Genomic DNA, 22,172 nt, shown 5'->3' with positions numbered 1-22,172 from the left:
AGGAGAGAAAGAGAGGCACTGATGGTTTTTTACTGCAGATACTTTGTATATCTGAGAAGAAATTTGAGATTGTGTTTTTTCTTTTTAAATCACAACTTTCGCTGTCTTCCTAGTTCCCTTCTGCAGGTGGTTCTGAAAGGCATTTCTCGGAGAAAATTACCCAACTACATGGGTAATTACAGTATCAGGAAAAGTTGAATTGAGAATGCTGGATAGACATAGGTTGGACAAACAGGTTAGGCAGATGCGGGAATTCAGCATCAGATTTGCATAGTATATCTTTCCTAATTGAATGTTGTCAACTGTATGTTTTTGTCCTCCCTCCCCCTGCTGAAGGATATAAAGAGTTGGCAAGAGATTGTTGTTATCTGCATATGTTGCTTCAGTATTGAAGTAAATTTATATGTTTATCTCAAAGATAAATATAGTAGGAAAATCACACAAACATTGGCAGTTTTATATTTGTCTACATAGTTTGTATTATTTTTTAAATACATAGTGTATATTGCCACTGAGTCATAATATTAGTGCTCTGCCAAGGACCAATGTATGATAACTGTGGAGAGATACTACTTCTTCTGGATGTGCAATGAGAAACTACTAACTCCACAGACTATTATTTCACAGAATGCAGCTGCACATTTATTAGACTTTCTCCTCTTCTAAATTTTTCCTCAGATTTTGAAGTTTGATATACTAGTTCCTACTTCCTGATAAGTGAACCAGTGCAGCAGGAACTCCCTATTATTACAAAAATTGACATTATTAGGCTCAATAGGTCGATAAGGATTGTTAGTTTGGTGTAATTTTCAAGACTTCAGTTCACTGCATTTGACAACGAGGTGTATGTAATGTTGGACTGCAAATAGTGACTTTCAGGTTGACTTCCCTTCCAACTGTGAAGCTCAATAGAAAACCTTGGATTAATCACACTCTCAGCCTAACCTGTTTTCCAGGTTGTTCTAATAAACAGAGGCGTTGTGACTGAATCCTACATGCCTGTTGACAGATTCACACATATCCCAGCACCTCCTTCTGTTAGAGATAGAAAGGGATTAGTTTTTAAAGAACAAAACATAAGTGAATTTGAGAAAAGCCTGTACAAAACTGGGAGTTCATCTCCTTAGCATCTTCTGATTAAACTGGAGTTGCCCTAGAAACCTGAAGAAAGTCCAGGTAAATATAGGAAATTTTGCTTTGGAAAATTGCTATTTTCTATACAGATAGATAAAAGTCTAGCTAGAAAATCCATTATATTTTTTTCTGTGTAGAGCTTTATCAAGTCTGCAGTTCTTATTACTCTATACAAAATTAGAAAAATTACATGTGTATCCTCAGCCTTGCATTCCATTCTTCGGGTAGAGCATGACTATATTATTTGTATTTATAATAATCCTATGAGCTGTACTAAGTTGAACTCCCTGCAGCATCTCTTTGGATATCTCTGGATAAATTCTTATTTGAAGCAGACCATCACCATTCTGTGGTTGGCTGGGATCATGACATGTACTTCTGTAACTTTCTTTTAAAGTAAAATGATTTTCATGTACCTTATTTTTTAAAATAAAGATTGATTTGGTTTATCTCTTGTGAGATTGGTCTGATTTCCAGGGAAAGGCTGAAACCACTTGCCATGCACCTTTAATTTACATTGCCAAGAAATTGCATTATACCAATTACCGTATTTTTCCGTCAATAAGACGCCCCCATGTACAAGACGACCCCCACTCTTCCGACCCAAAATTAAGAAATCAATATTTTAAAGATAGTGCAGAACACATTTTTATTTAGTAATTAGTTAACATTTACCTGATACACTCGGTGGGAGGAGGTCCAAACCATCTCTCTGCAGCTCTATGTCCATGCTCTTTTGCATAACTGATTACATTCAATCATGAGTGAAACTGCCGATAGCTTGTCTCTGCAAACAGCCTTCCTCTAATTGGTTTGTTCAGCATCAGCTAACGTCAGTTACATAAGCCTCGTGATTGGAGGAAGTCTGTTTGCAGACTCAAGCTATTTCACTCGTGATTGGAGGCTAGCAATAGGAGGAAGCCTCTTTGGAGAGACAAAGTATGGGCAGTTTTGCAACCGCGTGGTTCTCTCCTCGGCTGACTTCCTTGAATAAGACGCCCTTCAATTTTTAGTGCAAGAATTTTAGAAAAAAGTATCGTCTTATAGTCGGAAAAATACGGTACTTAATTTCTCTTGCACTTCTACCTTTTAAACATCAGAAGGGATGCAAAGGTTGTGAGAAACCTATCTTTCTCATACATCTGAGTTAAGGAGAGGATGCCAGGTGAGGTGCCCTTTGGAAGACAGATGGTGGCAGAAGGAAGTACTAGGCTTCAATGTAACCCCAAAGCTGGAAGGGGGACCAGGATGTGAAGATCCAGAGGACTACTGGGCAGAAGATTTGAAAACCTCCACTATTTTACCTTACAGACTCAGCCATTCCCCTGTAAGAGGTGGGAGAAAGAATATCTCCTGCTTTGAATTCATTAGACAAAAATGGGACATATATGTAATAATTAATAAAAAGTCTACATTACCAATTTGTATACAAGAGCACTGAAAAAACAGCACATAGAAAAAATACACATGATAATGTTGTTTAAAAAATCCCAATATGAATACTGTTCAAAGTGGCATTCTGGAATTGTAGCATGAATTTGCCATCTTTTTCTATTCCTTCACTTAATGTGCATATTTTAAAATCTCTAAAATTAACCTTGATGCAAGCATCAAGCTAGCCAGTATACTTTTCTGCAAGGTTTTATCAATGCACATAGATAAAAGAAAAATGTTATTGAACTGAAAGAATAGAAAGCCAGAGCTGTTTAATTTCAGATCTTTTTCTAGGTACACTGGAATTCACGCAGAGCACTGTAAACTCACAGAACAATGGAATGGAATGGGAAATTTATTCTCTGTCACAATACTTATTCCTTCCTATTTCCATGCTTTCTAAAAAGTGTATTGTCACCCAACATATATAAAAGACACCAGGCTGGGGAAGGCTGTTCTAATATGTCTTTAGTCAAGAAAACAACACATTCTTTTTGCCTTTAAATCAATCCAGAACAAGGGATAACAAAGTAAACAAATTAACCAGGAGAAGAAAACTTTCAATAAAGTGTAAACAGGGAGCAGTTTGGGGCAATAGTGCTTGGCAGGAAAATAATAAGTAACCTTTTTTTCCATCTGTGAAATACTGTACTGCACTCATAGGCTTCTACTACTAATCAGAATAACAACAAAAAATTATTACACCAAAATGACAAAATTTGCACAGTGACATTATGTTGCACATCTCTCCAGTTGCCACCATTCCTCCCTTAGTGGATGCCGATGGCCGCATTTTTCTATATTTCACCACCATACTCACCAATAAAGAGTTAATGTTCCTCTGGAATTCATGGTCAGGTTGTAAGTCCCCTTACGTTGTTTATAGCAATCACTCAATCTGTACAGAAAGTAAGCTGGCTGGATAGATACATAGGTGTTTCTACAGGAACTGAGAAGGGTGGAGACCGAGATTGGACATTTCCTTAATCCATTTGTTATAGCTTACTTTCATATCCTTTTGCATTTTTCCTAGAAGCAGTGTGTTTTCTAATAAAAGTGTGAGTACATTAGTCATACCCACAGTTGTAACTGCCCACCTAGTCATATGGGCAAGCATGACTGACAATTTCAAAATTCTTCTTGCTCGTAACTCACTAGGGTATACAACAGTCTTTTCCAATGGTCCCAACTGCAAATAACTGGAATGAGTTAGCAGTGACACCTGGTGTTAGCAATGGGTTTATGCCAATCTCAAAGGGAATGCGTTATTCTTTCTTAAGGCTGATGGGAAGCAACTGAAGAGAATAAAATGCAGAAAAATTCACAAGCATGAAACTGAACAGCGTGGTAAAAAGCGAGTGCTGTGTATGCACTTTATCACGTGTAACTGGTAACAAGAAAAAGAAAAGGCGTATGATCATCCACATCTCAAAATATGTTTTTCTTCAACTTTAAAAAAAATAAAGGATACCGCTTTGAGGATTATGTCCTCAATTTCCTCCCTCCTCCAAGGAACCTAAAGATGGTTTCCCTTGTTGAAAGCTATACTTACTGTAGCTTTTCATCTTCTCTTATATTTGAACAGCTACGAGCTTATTTGTGCAGGATCAGGACTCGTCTCGCCATAGAAAACTAACTCATGCCGTTTCCCTAGTGCTTCAGTGAGTAGTTAACAAATAACTGTGAGAAGGAAAAAGCACTATTTTTCTGCCAAATGTTCTCCCTCCCCACCCACCCACCCATGGCCACAAGATGGGCAATAGAAATCAGATTCAGGTAACTTTAAAGGGTTACGTTCTGGTGGGATTGTCGTCCAAAGCGCCGCCAGGGGTTCAGATTGAGGTTGTCGTAAAAGCATCAACAGAATTCTTTTTTAATCCTTAAGAAAACAATATTGATAGGCCCAAAGTCTATGTAATATTCTTAGTGTCTAAGCTCTGCTTTGATCTGGACCAGCCTTTCTCAAACTTTTTATCCTTGAAGTAGTTTTCAACTCTCAGGGAACCTCTGCTTAAAAATTATTGTATCTACAGTTCATGGTATGTCAGACATAACACAGTGTAGTTGTTTTCACTCCTGATCTCTCACAGAACCCCTCGTGACCCCTCAGGATAGCAGCTAAAAAAGAACTCACAGAACCTGAACATTTAAAAAAAAATCTCACAGAACCTGAACATTAAAAAAAACCTTTTCCTTGCAGACACTCCTTTCTCATCTACTTATTGTACATGAGAGCAAAAAACAGACATAGAAGAAAAAGATACTTCCCCAGCCCTTCACCACAAAAGGTGATTGCCTCAGCAAACACAGTGAACGCGACTCCCTACTTAAGTGTGGCTTCATGTTCAAAAAGACAGCTGAAAGTTGCTCTGCAATCCTGAAGTGCACCTTCCATCAGCTACTTTGCAAACATAGTTTCACTGAACATAGCTGAGTCATCCAGTGGAGTGAAGAAACTTCACTGCAGGCTTGTTCTTTCTGTCTTATTTTGATTTTGCTACAGGCCAAACAATGGAGAAAGCTGGAGTGGTGCGAACCCCAACAGTGCTTTCTTATTATTTCTTTCAATTTTGCTGCAAGCCACCTGCAGTTTTCTTGGAAAGATTTCAGAAGGGGCTTGCCCTTGCCTGCTTCCTAGGGCTGAGAGAGAGGGACTGGCCCAAGGCCACCCAGCTGGCTTCGTGCCTAAGGCGGGACTAGAATTCACGGTCGCACAGCTCTCACTTTTTCTTGTATTTCTGATTATTTTTCAGTCATTTTCTGGCACTGCAGAACCTAACCTAAATTCCCATGGGCTTCTTATCCGTTGTTGACAGCTAGAACATTACCCCCATAAATAACAAGGTCTAACATTCAGTTGTGAAAAAAACAGAGAGAGATGGAGGTTAGGATCTGAAAGCTCCTCCTAGCAGAAGCTCTGTGCACCTATACATTTAATTGGAGACAGACCCCCCAAAAAAGCAATCCCATCTATACTGTTTGCAGGAGGCATAATTATTTATTTTCCCTTTTCTTTCCTTCAGTGCTGCTCACCATGGCCCTAATCTAAATTCACACTAGTATGCGCTGTTTACTTTTGTTACCAAGTGCAACATTAAACACGTTGAGGATGGGGGTGGGGCCAGATAAATCCAGCTGAGAACAAAATATACACAATCTCACATCCAGGCTGTACTTTATCTTGCAATATCACGGAAGCTAATAGATTCCAAAAGAATCATAAAGAAAACCCGGGGGGGAGGGATTGTAATCATACACATTCCACATTTCTCTCTTTAAATAAGTGACAGTCAGCCTGGCAAACACAAGAATTTTGACTACATAAACAACACATGCACAAATTTTAAAAGTCTTGTTCATGGGCACACTGCTACTATTTTGAGATCAGGTAATTCCTCAGTGGAGAATTACTTCAGTTTATTTTGTCATCTTTTGCAAAGACAGAGTTACAGGGGCAATATAAAAATTGATATATAAAAAGAAGAATAAATGTAAAAAGCAAGCAGTGCCCTGTAGACTGGAATCTCTTATCTTCATTTAATCTTTTCTACGCCAATATTTGGATGTGTGCTTTTCCACCATTTTGTTTTTGTATCTTGTTTTATTATCTTTTTAAAAATCTTTTAAATCTAAATTGGTTGTTTTTCAATCGTCTTTATGCATTTGGACTGTTTTATTATGTACACTGCCCAGAGTCACTGCATCAGATGGGTGGCTATACAAATATGATAAATAATTTGTTACATGTTGCAAAAAAAATCTGGAGCATACTGGTACAACCAGTTTAAATGTTATGAAGGCCAACCATGAGTTTCAGTGAAACTCTATGAAAATTAAGAGCAATCTATGTTTCAAACCCTTCTCATCTTGGTACCATCAAGATGGTCCTTCATCTTTTATAATTCCCAGACCAACATTTGGGGAAGCGGTTCTACGGAAAGATCAATCACGGGGAAACAAAGTCTATAGTATCTATATTGCTTATTCAATCCTTTAAAAAATTCCTGATTTTTTGTAGGGACTTTCAAGTTTTCAGAATACTTCATGTTAATAAATGACAATAAACCTGAAATATAGATCAATATTTTATTTATTTATTTATTTTGTATTAGAGGTGAGGAAACTGAGACAGAGAAATATCAAAGAATTCCTGGTAAGAGGTGACCAGGAAATCAATAGTTCATCATTCAATCTTAGCCCCTGCATAACAGCACGGTCCTAAAATAATTTGAAAACACCTGAACTAGCAAAATACAAATTGTCTGTATTACACAAAAAAGAATTTACACAATACTGTAAACCAATATGAAAAAAGCCAATATCAAATGAAGCATATTAAGGCTTATTACGATGTATGAACCCAGCCATAAACTCTAATAGAACAGAGAAATCTGGTATACTTGGTATTATTGCAAATGGCAGATTCGACCTACCTTCCAATACGAAGGAAGGTCAATACCCTTCTTTTCTAACTGCATATGCTTCAGAGGTATATTATGTGACATCTTAGGCTATTAACAGCACAATCTTAGATGTCTATTCACAAGAAATTGTACCCTACATTCTTTTGACATAACCTTCTTTGCATTCCTTGCATTTATGCTTGTATAAAATTAATAATACAATGTCTGAAGTGACAAAAATTGGCCTTTGTTAAACTAAGAAGTTGAATTTTTCAGATACGATCCTATCAGTCTCTTCAGATGTATAACTATTTGAATGTTTTGGGTCCTACTGTTAAGCCCACACTTATGAACCTACAGCTTCTTTCCCTGGATTAAGCCCACTGATCTAACTAGGACTGCTTTCTGAGTAGACATGAGTAGGGTTGCACTATTGATCATCACTTTTATAAAGAGATTGATTATATCTAATTACCCCATAGATTACTAAAGGATCTCAACAGGTATGTCTCTGAAACACTGCAGGAAGACTTAGGGCAAAGACATTTAAGAGTCCCCCTTTTCAAAGTCTATAGTTGTAATAAATCATAGGAGTCACTGTCTTTAACCAAAAACCACATCAACAGAAACGTACACTAATTAAAATGGACTCTACCAATCTAACCCACTAGAGCTTCAGTGAATTAATCTTCCAATTAAAATCCACCGTTCCAAGAAAGAGAGGGAAGGGCAAGAGCTTACCAAGTTTTCATTTTCATGTATTGCTTTTCGTGAAGACAAACTGAAAAGGCAATACCACCTGAATAGCAGAATAAGCTGATAAAGTTGTAAGGTTTGTGTTGCATTAGTGCTCGAAGTATAAGGAAAAAATCAAGAGGCTTTTAATGAAATCCACAGCTGTTCCTCTCTCCTTCCATTTTAACTAAATCATGTAAAAATCAAGCAGCTGGATGAGGCAGCCAAGAAACCTTGTTAACCTATTGTTATTTAATCACTGGTTGTATTTTAGATGGAATTTGAGTCAGATTTTCATCCATCGTCCCGGTAGGAAAAGTCTCCATGCAAATTAGCAAAATCCTGAATAGTCTGAATGTATTTACTGAAGCACCATCTACACCCTCAGCGGTTGGAACTGTAGTCTTTTTTCAAACCAAGGGGATATATAAAGGTGGTATTTCCCTCATTAATTTTCTAGAATTTATCTTGCTTTCTCTTACAGGGATTTTGTTTCTTATATAGATAATTCCTTCATAAGTTTCTACCTACAATCTGAAGGAGAGGAGCTTTGCCACTGATTTAGTGCATCAGGGAACTTATTGCTTAAATGAAACAAAGCATGAATCACATGGACAGCTGACCCAGCATTTAAAGTTTGCTCCCTTCAGTAATATTGGGGGGGGCATTCTTCTAGCTTTTCATCTCCGAGATGCTCCTCCAGCTGAGAACTTAAATTTAGTAGAGGTGAAAAGATTAAAATTTGCTTCCAAACTGCTGACTCTGATTGGAAACTATAGTCCAGGTGAATACAAACACAAATTTACAAACAAGGGGAAACTACACAATGCCATATAGAATCTAAGCCTAACCATGTAAACCTGCACATGCTTACTCAGAAGTCTATATTCAACAAGCGTATCATTTGGTAAATGTATTTACAAATGCAGTCTCAATCTGTATTTCCACAGCTAATTATTGTTCCATCTATGCTTTCTGTTATTAGCTTTTCAAATAAATTGAACTATGGAAGGAAAAAAATCTCATTATCTCTTCTCCAATTCTATCAGACTCCAACATTACAAGCAGTGTGATGCCATGGCATTTCAAAGGCCAAGCACACTTTGCTCTATCAAGCAGTAGGAAATTCCGGGCCCGCAGGCCTTTGCACTTGGGGTTGGCTGATGAAAATGTCTGAGTGTAGAGGGAGGAGAGAAATGCCCCATAATCAACATTCTGCTAATTTCTGGTTCAAATGAATATACTGTACTAAGTCGACATTGTCCAAAATGCCTGGGCACAACTTGTTTCCTCTACTCAGTTATAACTGAAAAGTCCCATTTTATTCATCAAGCTTACCTTGAGAGAATAACCCAAAGATTGTTCCAGAAGAAAACATTTACCTACTGCATAAATGTCTACTTTTCTGCTCCTGTTGAAACCAGGCTTCTTATATATCCTTACTTTAGGCTATAAATACAACGTATTTCATTTATATCGAGAAAAAAAATCCTAGGATCTTTCAGTATCATTTCCTCATTCTGCAGCCTCAGTTTATTAGTGAAGTGTTTAGAAACAAATAACGCATCATATACGAGCCCTGTATTTAACCAGACATACACACATAAACATGTTTTATTTCAAATATTTCTGTAGCTACAGTTTGGCAAGAATCAAGTGTTCACAGCAATCAGTATATTTAAAAAGGCATTATTCTAAAATACTGTCTGAGACAATCGTATACGGACATAGAAATCGTTTGATCATTAATCTCTGAGTACTTGAGATTGCTCCCAGAGAGTTAAAACTCCTTAACAAAATACCTGATTCTGTTATTGCACGTTAGGCTGCAAAAAATCCAGATGGCTACTAAGCGGAAGGAAGGAGATACAGAAAACATTGGCTCTCTGCTGCCACCTAATGGTTGTTGGTATTTTGAACCCCAAATATCTTACATTTAACTATGAAAAAAATTCTAAAAGGCACCTGTGCTTCCAAAGCATTAATTAATAACGGGGAAAAAACAGAACTCGCCAGAAGTTACCCCCTTATTTACAAAAATTTGTACTTCCATCAAGTTTTTTTAAAAATCCCCAGAACAAACAACTGAGTCTTCCTGTATGGTATTAAAGTTCTTGCTTATAGCTTCTCAAATTTAGAAAAACACAGAAATCAAAATGGTAATGTTTTCTAATCTAAAACAGAAATACTCGGGGCCTAATTAAAACAAGTCAGTGTTTTTATACAAGTGGATGACCCATTAATTCTTATCAGGTGTTCCCCACCCTGATCACTTCATAGCAGATATATGCCTTAATCAACAATGTTTAATTCCAAGCAAATCCAGTTAGGAACAGTCCAGTTATTGTGCAAATATAATCTATCTGGGAAATTGTGTATTAAATCAAAGCATGCTAAATAACAGACATTATTATCTTCAACAGCAAAGCATTACGTATTTATTGAAAGTTCAGTGTGACACCAAATTCCCCTGTTTGTTTTCAAAGTTTGGCATTGAATTGAGCCATCAGTTTTTCCAACCTGATTGCTAAGGCCACATCACCCCTGATTGTCAGCTTTCCGGACATGAAAGCCATAGTTGGCTTTAGTTTGCCTGAAAGAAAAGGATAAAATACTTTAAGGCATCATAAACATTTGAAATCTCTACCTCCCTGACTCCTTCTATTAAATTTAATAATAGCATCTGACTGGTTTTTCAGTAAATACACCTCCTTACTTTAAACAACAGTGACGTAATATGGGGTTCTATAAACTTGTTTGCTAATTTCATTTAAAAATAGCTAAAATCCGTATCTCTGTGATACTATCAAAATGACATAAAAGGATATATGGGCTTTCAAGTTCTCCAGAAGAATTAATCAAGTAAGTTGTTACCAAAAAACAGGCAAGAAGCAAGAAACTCTAAATATTAGGCCATTAAGCCTGCTGGTCAGTTAAACCTCTGGCCTAATTTTTTTCTTTCTTCCCTTCCCTCTATTTTTGGTAACACCTTCCTAATGATGACCTCTAAAGATCTTGAAAGCGTGAAAAGCTATCACTAAACTATGGCTTGATGTTCTCTTCCTCCCTGAAAGGATCAACATGGCTGTAATTGCTTTTTATTAAAATCATAGTTCTCTTAACATCTCAGGCACGAAATACATGAAGAGGACAGATGGATGTACACTATAACTATCCCCTCTGCTTTCCCATTAAAAGGCTCTGAAACAAGTACACTCAGTTTGTATTCCCAATTACACAAAACTTTAACCATATTTTAGTCAAGCAAAATTACAGTAATCTGATTTGCATATCTCTGCTAAGCCACTGCATAACTGCATAAATTACAGTTGGCTGGGTTTGCTGATGAAAAACCAAAATTAAGCAAACCACCTTACAACTTAGCACAATTGTATTAGCTATCCAAAATCTGTGCCAAAATTGAGTCCAAATCCAGTAATACAATCTCTTATGGTCTTTGAAAGCTTGAATCCACCTTGAGATCTGGGCAGAGATCCATCCTTAAAGCTACCCTGCCCTGATGGAAGATGCACAAAGCTCTTTTCACTGAAAGTTCCTTTACCCTCCACACTGAGATTAGTGCCATCAGAAACACAATATTCCAGGTTAGACTGTTACAATAGATTCAAATGGTGCTATCAGAAACTGATGGGCTAGAATCAGGTAGAGAAGTGTTTCATTGCTGATAAGAGAAGGAGGGATCTCAGAAGTTGTGATTGACTTGGTTATGGGCACCCCCTTGCAATTAAGAAGGATAGAACCCAGTGCAACTTGCTGCCAATTACCTCTTCCTTCCAGACTGAAGGACCCTCAATAATTCTGGAATCTTGCTCATTTTTCCCCTATGCTTCTCCTGCACCATCGTTGAAAGGTATGAGAGGTTAGCAGGTAGATTTTTGTGGAGTGCCTTGAGAAGAGGATGGTTTCAGTCACCAAGTCAAGACCCTTGGGATAGGAAACCTGAGCATGAAGGCTGAAGCTAACCCCCTCCTCCAGAGTCAACAGAGGACACTTCTCTCCTCTAGAAGGCTTACTCAGAGACTGAAGTAGGCTTCCTCCCAAATACAGGAAACAGACTAAGGGTCTAAATGGATTTGATAGAATTTAGAAATTAAATATAAAAATCCTGCCCATGGGAAACTATTCATGTTTTTGCATTCAAATGGAAAATAAATGATAAAATGAGCCTTTGACATTTGGACACTAGAGGGCACCAGAATGAAGTAAAATAATGGATGTGTTGAGAGAGATTTTGGAAAAATGAGCGCAGAAACTAGTTCTAAAGATTTCTGCTATTATTGATAGACTAAATGATGCTATGGAAGAGGAACATGTTTTACTGGACAAAACTGAACTTGATTCAAATGTGGACTTGAAAATGACAAGCTACAAGAAGAATATGGTAAAAGATGAAATACTAAGTATACAAATGAAACCGGCTGTTTAATTATTATAATAACCATTATAATTAATATATAATTAATTAATTAATTAATAATTATTAATATAATACATATTATAATTAATATATAATAATTATTATTATTATAATTAAAACAGACATACAAATAATTGACCAGAAGAATGACTTGGATAACCTTTCTATATTGTAGTTACAAAAAGGATCTGTTAATGTTGCCAGTGACTTCATGAGAAGAGACAAAGAGGAAAAAAAAAAAATCAAGTGTTTGGATATTATTTGAAGGGACTAAATATCAAGATCGTTGGGAGTAAGTGGAAGGAATATAACGTTTATTTGACCAAGGTTAAAATAGCTAGGTTGCTATCTCTGGCAATTTTTAATGGATTTTTTTTTTAACCAGGACTGGATGATGATGTTTTGAGGTTCCGTTTATAGATAAGAGCTATATGGGAAAGAGGCTATTGATTCCATTCTAAATTTATCTGATTGAGGTTAAAGCAGTTATGTTGTTATCTCTGGAAACTTCTACTGGCTTTTTATAGACTGGATTTAAATGATGAGGTTTGAGGATTTGTTTGAAAAACAGAAAATGGGATATGAATGGATTTATTTGATCAAGTTTATAATAGCTACATTATTATTTCTGGTAATCCTTAATGGCCAATTAGGATGGATCTATTAGATCAAGTTTATAATAGCTATATTATTATTTCTGGTAATCCTTAATGGACTTTTGCCAATTAGGATGGAGAAGCTTTTAAAGATTTGTTTATAGAGAATGAGGTGAAATATGGGATGAAGAGATTGTTGTATTTTAAGAGATGGTGATAAGTCATTAAAATTGTGTATACTTGCTGGGATGAAGAGGGGAAACTACTTCTTTCTTTTCCTTTGCACTTTATTTTTTTTATAGTTTGTATTAGTTTTATCTGTATATGTAATCTCTAATAAAATTATTTTTTTAAAAAGGAAGTAGTATGTTAGTAAAAAAGCAGTTGGTGTCAGTTTTGAGTAAATAGAGCACCATTGTGGGTTTTGGAGTTGTTGTTTTTTTTCCCTTTTAATCCCAGTTTGAAATGCCTGTACATTATTAACTGCAGAAGTATAAAAATCAGGCTTGGTGGAACAAGTGGTACAAAATGTTAGCATAAGTTTTGGATAGAAACCAAAAGTTGAGTTTAGTACCAGCCAGTATTATTTCAAACTATCTCCATCAATTGAATACAAAATTCAACATCATTCCCACTGTGTAGCTGTCTCTAAAAGTAGTAACCATTTCAAGAAGCAATAACCCAAATGAAAAGTTGAAGAACAATCTGATTAAACAAGAATAAACAATTCCAACATACCTACCTGAAAACATTTTTACAAAGTCACTACCAGACATGTTCATAATCACATCAACCTTTCCAGCTGGCTCACCACTTCCTGCACTGCCGCCTTTGTTCTTAAGATCAATGTACCATGTTCCTCCTTCTTCACCTAAAACAAGAGTAGCCATTAATATGTATCAGATAAATTAGTTGCATGTTTCTTTCATTTACAAGCTAAACAACTTCAATATAATAACATTTGAACTGCAATTTTCATTGAAATACCTGTAAAAAAAGAGAACACAACTAAAAGCCAGCCTGTGTGTGATCTTACTCCTGTTGGGGATGATTTAAGTAGCCTCTGAATCACTTTCAACTCTCTGTTTTGATTTCCTGTTCTAATTTAGATTTGTATCCTGCTCTTCCTCTCAGTCTCAGGGCATGTTATACAAGCTTTTCAGTTACTTAGCAACAGAATTAATTAAAAGAGCTGGTATCATATAGTGGTCTAAATTTAGTCATACAGGGCAGGTACATGTACATCAGTGGGATTCAAGTCAGTCATAAATTAGTCAAGGACTACTGATTTCACCATACAGGTAGTTTAGCGACTGCATTGTTTAGTGTCCATTCACAGTTATGAAGGTGATGAAAAAGTAACTTTGTGACCAATCCTTGCATCTATGACCTTCGCAGGTCTGTAAAACAAAACAAAAAGCTGAAGTAAGATCATAAGCACGGTTGCCATTTCACTTAGCGACCACTTCACTTAATGACCAAGTTGCTGGTCCCAATTGTGGTTGCTAAACAAGGACTACCTGTATTATCTCTTAGTTCAGTTAATGGTCACCCCCCCAGTCTTGGCGGTCTTCCTACTTCATTGTTACTTTACGCCGATGATACCACAGTTCTTTCCTGCTCGAGGGTGGGCTTACGAAGATATTTGGAGGCATTTTATAATTATTGCCAAAGTAACTCACTTACTATCAATTTTTCCAAATCAAAGGTAATAATATTTGCTAAAAGATGGCATCTGGCGAGATGGTCTATGGGCAGTATAGAAATCGAACAAGTCAAAACTTTTAAATACCTTGGCATTACTTTTAGCTATAATCTTTCTTGGGTAACTCATCGTAATGAGTCAATTCACTTAGCCAATTGTTCCACCGCCCAGATCAAACAGTTCTATTTTACAAGAGGCAATCAATTTGTACCGGCAGCAATTAGGATATTTAAAGCCAAATCTCTCTCTCAAATACTTTATGGTATCCCTCTTTGGTTGAGAGCTTTTAACGCTAAAGTGGAAGGTATACAGGCTTCCTTTCTGAGGCAGCTCTTAGGGGCTCCTAATTGCATCTCTTATCCCATAATCTGCCTAGAAACAGGTCAAAGTTTAATCGAAACTAAAGCCTGGATCTTAACAATTAATTGGCTCAGAATCTTATATAGAACAGCTCCTCGAAGTCTGCTATCATATCTCAAAAAAGACAAATACATCTCGCTGTGGTCGCGACATATCATATCCAAGCATAAGCAGATTGGGATTGCAATTGAGGACCTATACCTTTCAGATGAAAGCTTTGTATTTAGCACTATTAAACAGAGACTTTTGGAGTTAGAATACCACAAATTCAGACCAGCCCAACCTCGTGTATGCTCCCCTGCCACGCTTGGTATAGAAAATCAATTGGGCAAGATGGCACATTATTTCAACGATCTTGTGTTACCTTCCCAGCGAAGGGCCTTTTTCTTGGCTAGAGTGAATGCTTTTCCTTCTAAGGTGCTCCTTGGAAGGTATAAGCGCATTCCCATCCATGACAGGCTCTGTCTTTGTGGCAGCCCAGATACAATCTATCATATCATTTTCGACTGTTATTTATTTGTGTCTCTTCGGCATGATTTGCTTCTAAGACCCTTGCAGGGCAAATGTCCTCTGAACGACGTGGATCCTGTGTCATCCTGCCGGTATTTGCTTTGTGATGCTATACCTGAGATTACCCAAATTGTCGCTAAGTTCCTGGAGGAAGTGTTCAAAAGGAAATGTAACCAAACTCTTCTTTGAGTATTGTTTTCCTGCTGTCATCCTTATGATATGCTAATTCCTTGTATTTTAATGTTTGTAATGCCAATAAAGGTTTGAACTGAATTGACTACCTGTATTAACTTAAAGTCTAAAGCCAGTCCGTTGTATTTATATCACAATTTCCTAAATATAATGCTTCACATATAATAGTTGCATTCATATCTACCCGTAGGTTAGTGTTATTTTCCTATTATTGAAGCTGGGCTTATGTTAGAAGACAGCTTGTATATAAGGCAGCCTTTTCCAGACTACTGCCCAATAATTGTGTGGGACTACAACCCACAAAATTCCTGGACATGTGTAGCCCCACACGTTTGGAGATCACTAGGCTGATGAAAACCTGACCTAAGGTCAACTGACGGGCTTGAGGCTTAAGGAGAGAATTTTATCCAGGGCATTTTAACCCACAGCTCTTACCTTCTATACTAAACTCTTCTAGGGCCACTTCTGTACAACCTGCTCCAGCTGCTAGTGAAGGAGAGGGCAGAGAGCAGAGACTGCTAAAAGCAGAGCCACAATATGATTATAAACAGAACATTGCTCTTATTTATCACTAATGCCTTTTATTCAGTTGTGGCAAGACAGCCAAGTCTTTTCCTTGCACAACTACATCCCAAATTTGTTAAAGGTTAATGCCCTATAAAAATGACCACTTCCCATAGCATCCAGTTGAACATCCATAAATATAATCACCTCGTTTCTTAAGTAGATTATCATATTTAACTTTTTGTGCTTACATAGGAGACTAGCCTGTGTGCAAATTAGTTGACAAACCAGCAAACTCAGCAAAGATGTTTGACATTTGTCTGTTAAATACATTTTCTAGTGTCATGGATTCCTAAGCTCTTAGTTACCTGAGGAACCTCAGGCCATCCAGTGCAATGCAAAGTCTTAAAATGTGTACAGAACCCTTACCAGATAATTCAAATTGATAAACTCCTTGAGTTGCCTTTACAATATCTTCATTTATCATTCCTTTTATAAGTTTAAATGTTTCTGCTACAGGCCCTGCTGGTTTTTCTGCAGCAAAGTGCACGTGTTGTTTGTTTCTATCAGGACCTTCGGCCTTTGTTTTATCAGGACCTTCGTTTTTTGCAATATCTTGTTTTTTTCCTTCGGTGAAGGGTGGAAAAGCTCCTGTAGGATCATCGATAACAAGAAAAGTTAGTGCTTGTGTTTTAGTAAATAGTGACTTAAAATTTCCTAGAGAGACCTATTCTTATTTCAGTCTAATTCTACCATTCTGCATTCAGGAGCAAGATTTTCTCCTAGGGTTCTTAGAATTTCTATTGAACAGAAAAAAGATCATCACTCATAAAAACTATCATGGAGGAACAAACTAGATTAAAGGGTCATAGTCTGGTGGTACAACATAGCTTGATAACAATAAAAGGACATGTTCAATTATTATCAAAAGTAATAATCAGATATGCCACTTTTGCTTAACCAATCAACTGAATGAGCCACAATTAGCCAGGTCCATAAAACATGCTTTGTCATAAATCATGTTCTACAAACTATACCATCTGAATTAGCACAATGTGCTAAGAAAAAACCAAACAAAGCAGGTTATGATTTATTGTGATTTGTGAATCCAGTCACTGGGTTGTATCCAAATGAGTCTGTCTAATAGTCAAAGTCTTGATAGAACTGATCCATTTTCCCCAGTCTTGCAGATTTTACAGAATTGTAAAATGTACAATTTACAGAATGTTCTGCAGAATTGGAAGACTTTCCAGAGTTGATCTGGAGAAGAATAGAAAAGATGAGGGACAGGAAGAGGGTCCCTTCCCCCTCTTCAATCCTGGGGCTTGCAAGTGATAGAGACAAATTACTTTCTCACCTTGTGCTTCCATTTTCATTGCTATCGTATCAGGATCCACATCTAAAAAGAAATCCGGTATCAAAGGATAACCTAAAATGCAGACAGAAATAATATTTTTAAAAAAAGGTTTACTCTTCATATGATAATTTTGATGACTATTTAATGACTATTAATTTAAAGTTTTAAAAAGATGCACTTCCAAATCTGCTGTGGTAAATGCTGATGTTATTTAAAGAATGCAATCATATGTGCACGCACATCTTTAAATATCTGCCAAACATCCATTTCAGGAACCAGAGTGGGCTATGATTTCCAAATGTAAACACACATACAGACTATAGAACCCACTAATGCATCAGAATTATTTCCTGGAGCAATTGTTTCATGTGATTTTCCCTTTTAACCTTGTTTCTTGATCTACTATCTGAAAAGATCTGAGGTGGTGTTGAGTATACATGTTTATTTGTGGTATAGGGGATAATATACAGGCAGAGATATACAGATGGGATGCAGAATTGGAGAGATGTAGCAGATTGAGGAAAATCTTGCTTCTTCAAGAAGTTTTATATATTCTGCATTCCTACTTTGCAATTCAGATTCACTCAGAGTTGGATTCTGGGTAAGTGCAAGTGAACTGCCTGGGGCACAGTCTTATAATGTTATCTGGACTGATTCTGTAACTCCTGATGAAGTAGACAAGGTCCACTGTAGTATAAGTTCAGCTACCTGTCTGTTAGACCCAGTTCCCTCCTGGGTGGCCCAGGAGGTAACCTGTGGGTGGGTCCATGCAATGTTATCAGCCTCTTTGAGGGAGGTGGTGGTTCCTCCAGTCCTGAAGGCTTCTCAAGAAGTGGTTACTGGACACTTCCCTCCTGGACAGTTATCATCCAGTCTCTACCTTCTCCTTGTGGGGAAGACTGTTGAGAAAGTGCTCGGGCAACAATTGCAGAGGATCTTGGAGCAAGCGGATTATCTGGACCCATTCCAGTTGGGTTTCAGAAATACAACAGTGTACCTTTTACAATGGATTTTGTATCTCATGCTATGCTTCATTCCTCTCCAATGAAAATGGGCAGGGGAAGGTGGGAAAGGCCAAACTTGGCATACCTAGTGTAAATTACCTTGCTAATACTTGCTAAAGAACATGGTTGAAACTGAAAGTAGATATTGTGTTAATAAAGCAATTTAAAATGCATCAAGAAGCGTTTTCAAACGTGACCTCCATCAAATCTTGAGAACTCACAAAAAGGTCATGACAAACAGGTACGCAGTGTGGAGGTTCTCCTGGACTCAGCTCGTTAAAGCAGCAAGTGGAGGCTAGGAGAACCTTTGACCAGCTCCAGCTCAAGCACCTGTTGCAACCTTTCCTGGATTAAGAAGCACTGAGGACAGTGATTCATGCCCTTGTCATATCTCAATTAAACTAGTGCAACGTGTTCTCCATTGGGTTGCCCTTATGATCTAGAAGCCACAGCTGATAAAGAACATGGTGGTTCACTGATTGGCACTAACTAGTTTAATAGAATAACACCTATCTTGCAGGAACTGCACTGGTTGTTAGTAGGCTTCCGGACACAGTTCAAGATACTAATGATTCCCTAAACAGCCCAAAATGGCTTGGGCTCTAATTACTTTTCCAATCATCTTCACAAGGGAGAATCTACCCAAACAATATGATATAGTCAGGATGGAGCAATGCAAGTATCCCCCCTTCACAAGATCAAGGGAGCAGGATTCTATAAACTTATCTTCTCAGTAGCAGAATCCTCACTATTGAATATTCCTCCCCCTGGGTTAGGATGACCCCCACCCTTCTGGCATTTAACAAAAGGTAAAAATTGTCCTTTCTTTCAGGGCCTTTGGAATGGAGGGTGCTCAGTTACTGACAGCAGTAGAGGAAGATATCCTCTTGTTTGTGATTTTATATACAGACACACCCATACATAAAACAGTTTACGTTGCCCAGAGTAAAATGAATTAGATGTCATAGAAATTGCTGAAATAAATGAATGAATGAATGAATGAATGAATGAATGAATGAATGAATGAATGTCATTATTTGGCCAATTGAAAAAACTGATATAATTAAGGTAATACAAGTACAAATGCATTGGGCTGGGTACAGACTTAACAACACATAAGAGCTGAACAACTGAAATCAATGTGATTTATGCTAGCAATGATGCGAGAGGGATCTGACACATCATTTGTAGTCATGCTGGCATAGTATACAATACAATGTGGTAGAAATTACATCCACATTACCTGGGGCAACTGCATACACATCAAAATTCTTAACTCCTTCTTCTCTCAACAAAACTTCATCAATAATGAAGTTCCCGGTGAAACTTTTTGGCTTTGATAAAATACAATAGGCAGCATCTGCTAGAATGTCTGTTTTCCTGCATTGTTTTTCCACATCAGCTCCTCCTAGCATGTCCATCGCAGAAGTGTATATAGCTGAAAACACATCAAAACAAAGAGGGGTGATTTAATAATGATTTCCTGCAGCAGGAATGTAGAAAGTGCAGTTTTGGGTAAACGGTCAGATGCAGCTCACGATATCCACTCACACCTCACACACCTGTTGTATTTCCTGCCCATTCTCAACCACATTTTTCATCACTCCAAGAGCCTTTTATCTGGTTCTACTCTTCACTTTGTCTTACCAGGCCCGATTCCAAGAATAGCATTTTAGGACCTCCATTTTATACTGTTTATTCATTGCACCCCTTCAGAATATTGGAAAGAAATTATGTAAAGAAGTTCAGGACTCTGTCCACCCATCTGAAGGATAACACTCTGAAAACAAAAGAGAACTGGACCAAACCTGGGGTGCAGAAAGAAAACATCTGGCTCTGGGCTATGGGGAAAAATATTCCAGAAAAAAATCCTCCAATGCATCCCAATGGAAGAGGCAATTGGACAGAGTATGAAAGGTTGCCAATTCTTCCATTATCCCCTTCCTACCCAGACATGACCTAGAGGGATTGGAAAGAATTCCCAAAACCACATTCCACAGGCTATCCTGTTAAAAAACACACTTTACAAAAAGAGATCAAGAAATGTTCAACTGTAAGCCCAGTGATGTGTATACGCTCCATGGTTAATCTTAGACTTAACTCTGTTCTGTGGGAAATAACAACAACAGCACTTGGGCAATTTCAGTCATTAGATACACAGCTGGAATAATGGACTGGACTCAAGCAGAACTAGAAGCCCTGGATAGGAAGGCCAGAAAAATTATGACAATGAATCTTGCCCTTCATCCACTCAGCAATGTTGACAGACTCTATTTACCAAGGAGCATAGGTGGGCATGGAATGTTACAAGTACATCAGACAGGTGAAGAAGCAAAAATTGCATTAGAAGAATATCTGAAGGACAGAATAGAAGATGCACTGAAACTAGTACACCATGAAGGCTTATTGAATACCGAAGAGACCAAACTGCCCCACAAGAAAGACCAAATGAAGAAACATGGCAAGACAAAGTATTACATGGCCAGTACACACACACACACACACACACACACACACACACAAAACTAGCAGGCAAAGCAGATAACAATAACATCTGGCAATGGCAAAAAGCAGGAAAGTTGAAGAAAGAGACAGAGGGCTAATTCTGGCTGCACAAAACCAAGCCTTAAGAACAAATGCATATAAAGCCAGAATTGAAAAGACAGCAACAGGCAGCAAATGCCACCTCTGCAAAGAAGCTGAAGAAACAGTGGACCACCAAGTTAGCTGCTACAAGAAGATTGCACAGACTGACTACAAACAACGGCATGACAAAGTAGCAACAATGGTGCATTGGAATATCTGCAAGAAATACCATTTGCCTGCAAGCAAGAACTGGTGGGACAACAAAATAGACAAATAGAAAATGAAGAAGCTAAAGTGCTCTGGGACTTTAGAATTCAAACAGACAAGCACCTGCCATACAGCACCCCAGACTTAACAACTGTTGATAAGAAAGGAAAGGGCGGCATACAAGTCTGAAAATAAATAAATAAAAATAAAGACAAAAAAGTGGACATTGCAATACCTGGATACAGCAGAATAGAAGAGAAAGAACTGGAGAAAATCACAAAATACAAAGACCTGCAAACAGAATTAGAACAACTGTGGCAAAATAAAGCAAAGATAGTACCAATAGTAGTATGCACTTGGGTGAAATCCCAGAACATCTGGAGTACCACTTGAAGACCATCGGCATTGACAAAATCACCATCAATCAATTGCAAAAAGCAGCTTTACTTGGAGAAGCTTACATCCTGTGATGATATCTTTAACACCATCAAATAACAACATCTGCCTATCCCAGGTCCGTGGGAAGGACTCGATAGGTGGATAAAAATGCCAACTCCAGTCTACAAATTGGCTGACTGTGCAATCAACTATCATAGGAAGGCAATCAAAAAGGAGGCAGAAGGAAGATAAACTGGCCAGATACAATCACAGATGATACAAGTAGGAGCTTACAAGGACTCAAAGAAGCAATTACTGACTGGAGAAATGATATCCATCAAGTCATGAACAGCCAGAAGCAACTGAATGACTGAACAAATGAGACTATAGCCCAAACTTCACACATTTGAAATCAGAAGCTGATCAGTAAACATTTCAATAAAGAAAATTAAGGATCATACAAGAGAATAATATACCTGTTTGAGGCCATAAAGCATTAACAGCAACTTCTCCTCTAAATTCTTCTGCCATTCCCAGCACACACATGGACATTCCGTATTTAGAAATGGTATATGCTAAAATGGAACACAAAGATTCAGTCCTTTAGATTAGTTGAAAGTTTAATTTCC

At 37.5% G+C, this 22,172-nt stretch overlaps 1 protein-coding gene across 1 annotated transcript in view; it reads right to left on the bottom strand.

The window, feature by feature from the left end:
* Positions 1-9,302: 9,302 nt before the first annotated feature.
* The window catches only part of HSDL2 (hydroxysteroid dehydrogenase like 2), a 35,145-nt gene continuing 22,275 nt past the window's right edge, over positions 9,303-22,172 (bottom strand). The window contains exons 6-11 of the mRNA XM_007427222.4: positions 22,020-22,118; positions 19,616-19,810; positions 17,369-17,440; positions 16,441-16,662; positions 13,483-13,611; positions 9,303-10,299 (exon numbers count right to left, since the gene is read on the bottom strand). Coding sequence (XP_007427284.1) covers positions 10,187-10,299; positions 13,483-13,611; positions 16,441-16,662; positions 17,369-17,440; positions 19,616-19,810; positions 22,020-22,118 — 830 coding nt within the window. The 3' untranslated portion in view covers positions 9,303-10,186. The remainder of the gene's footprint in view (positions 10,300-13,482; positions 13,612-16,440; positions 16,663-17,368; positions 17,441-19,615; positions 19,811-22,019; positions 22,119-22,172) is intronic.

This window comes from Python bivittatus, unplaced genomic scaffold (assembly GCF_059951505.1).
Source record: "Python bivittatus isolate LINGU-HERP-01145 unplaced genomic scaffold, Pbiv_v1 ctg000850_np1212, whole genome shotgun sequence".
Taxonomy (NCBI): Eukaryota; Metazoa; Chordata; class Lepidosauria; order Squamata; family Pythonidae; genus Python; species Python bivittatus.
The sequence above is the reverse complement of the archived record's forward strand: the minus strand, read 5'-3'. Positions and strand labels throughout refer to the sequence as shown.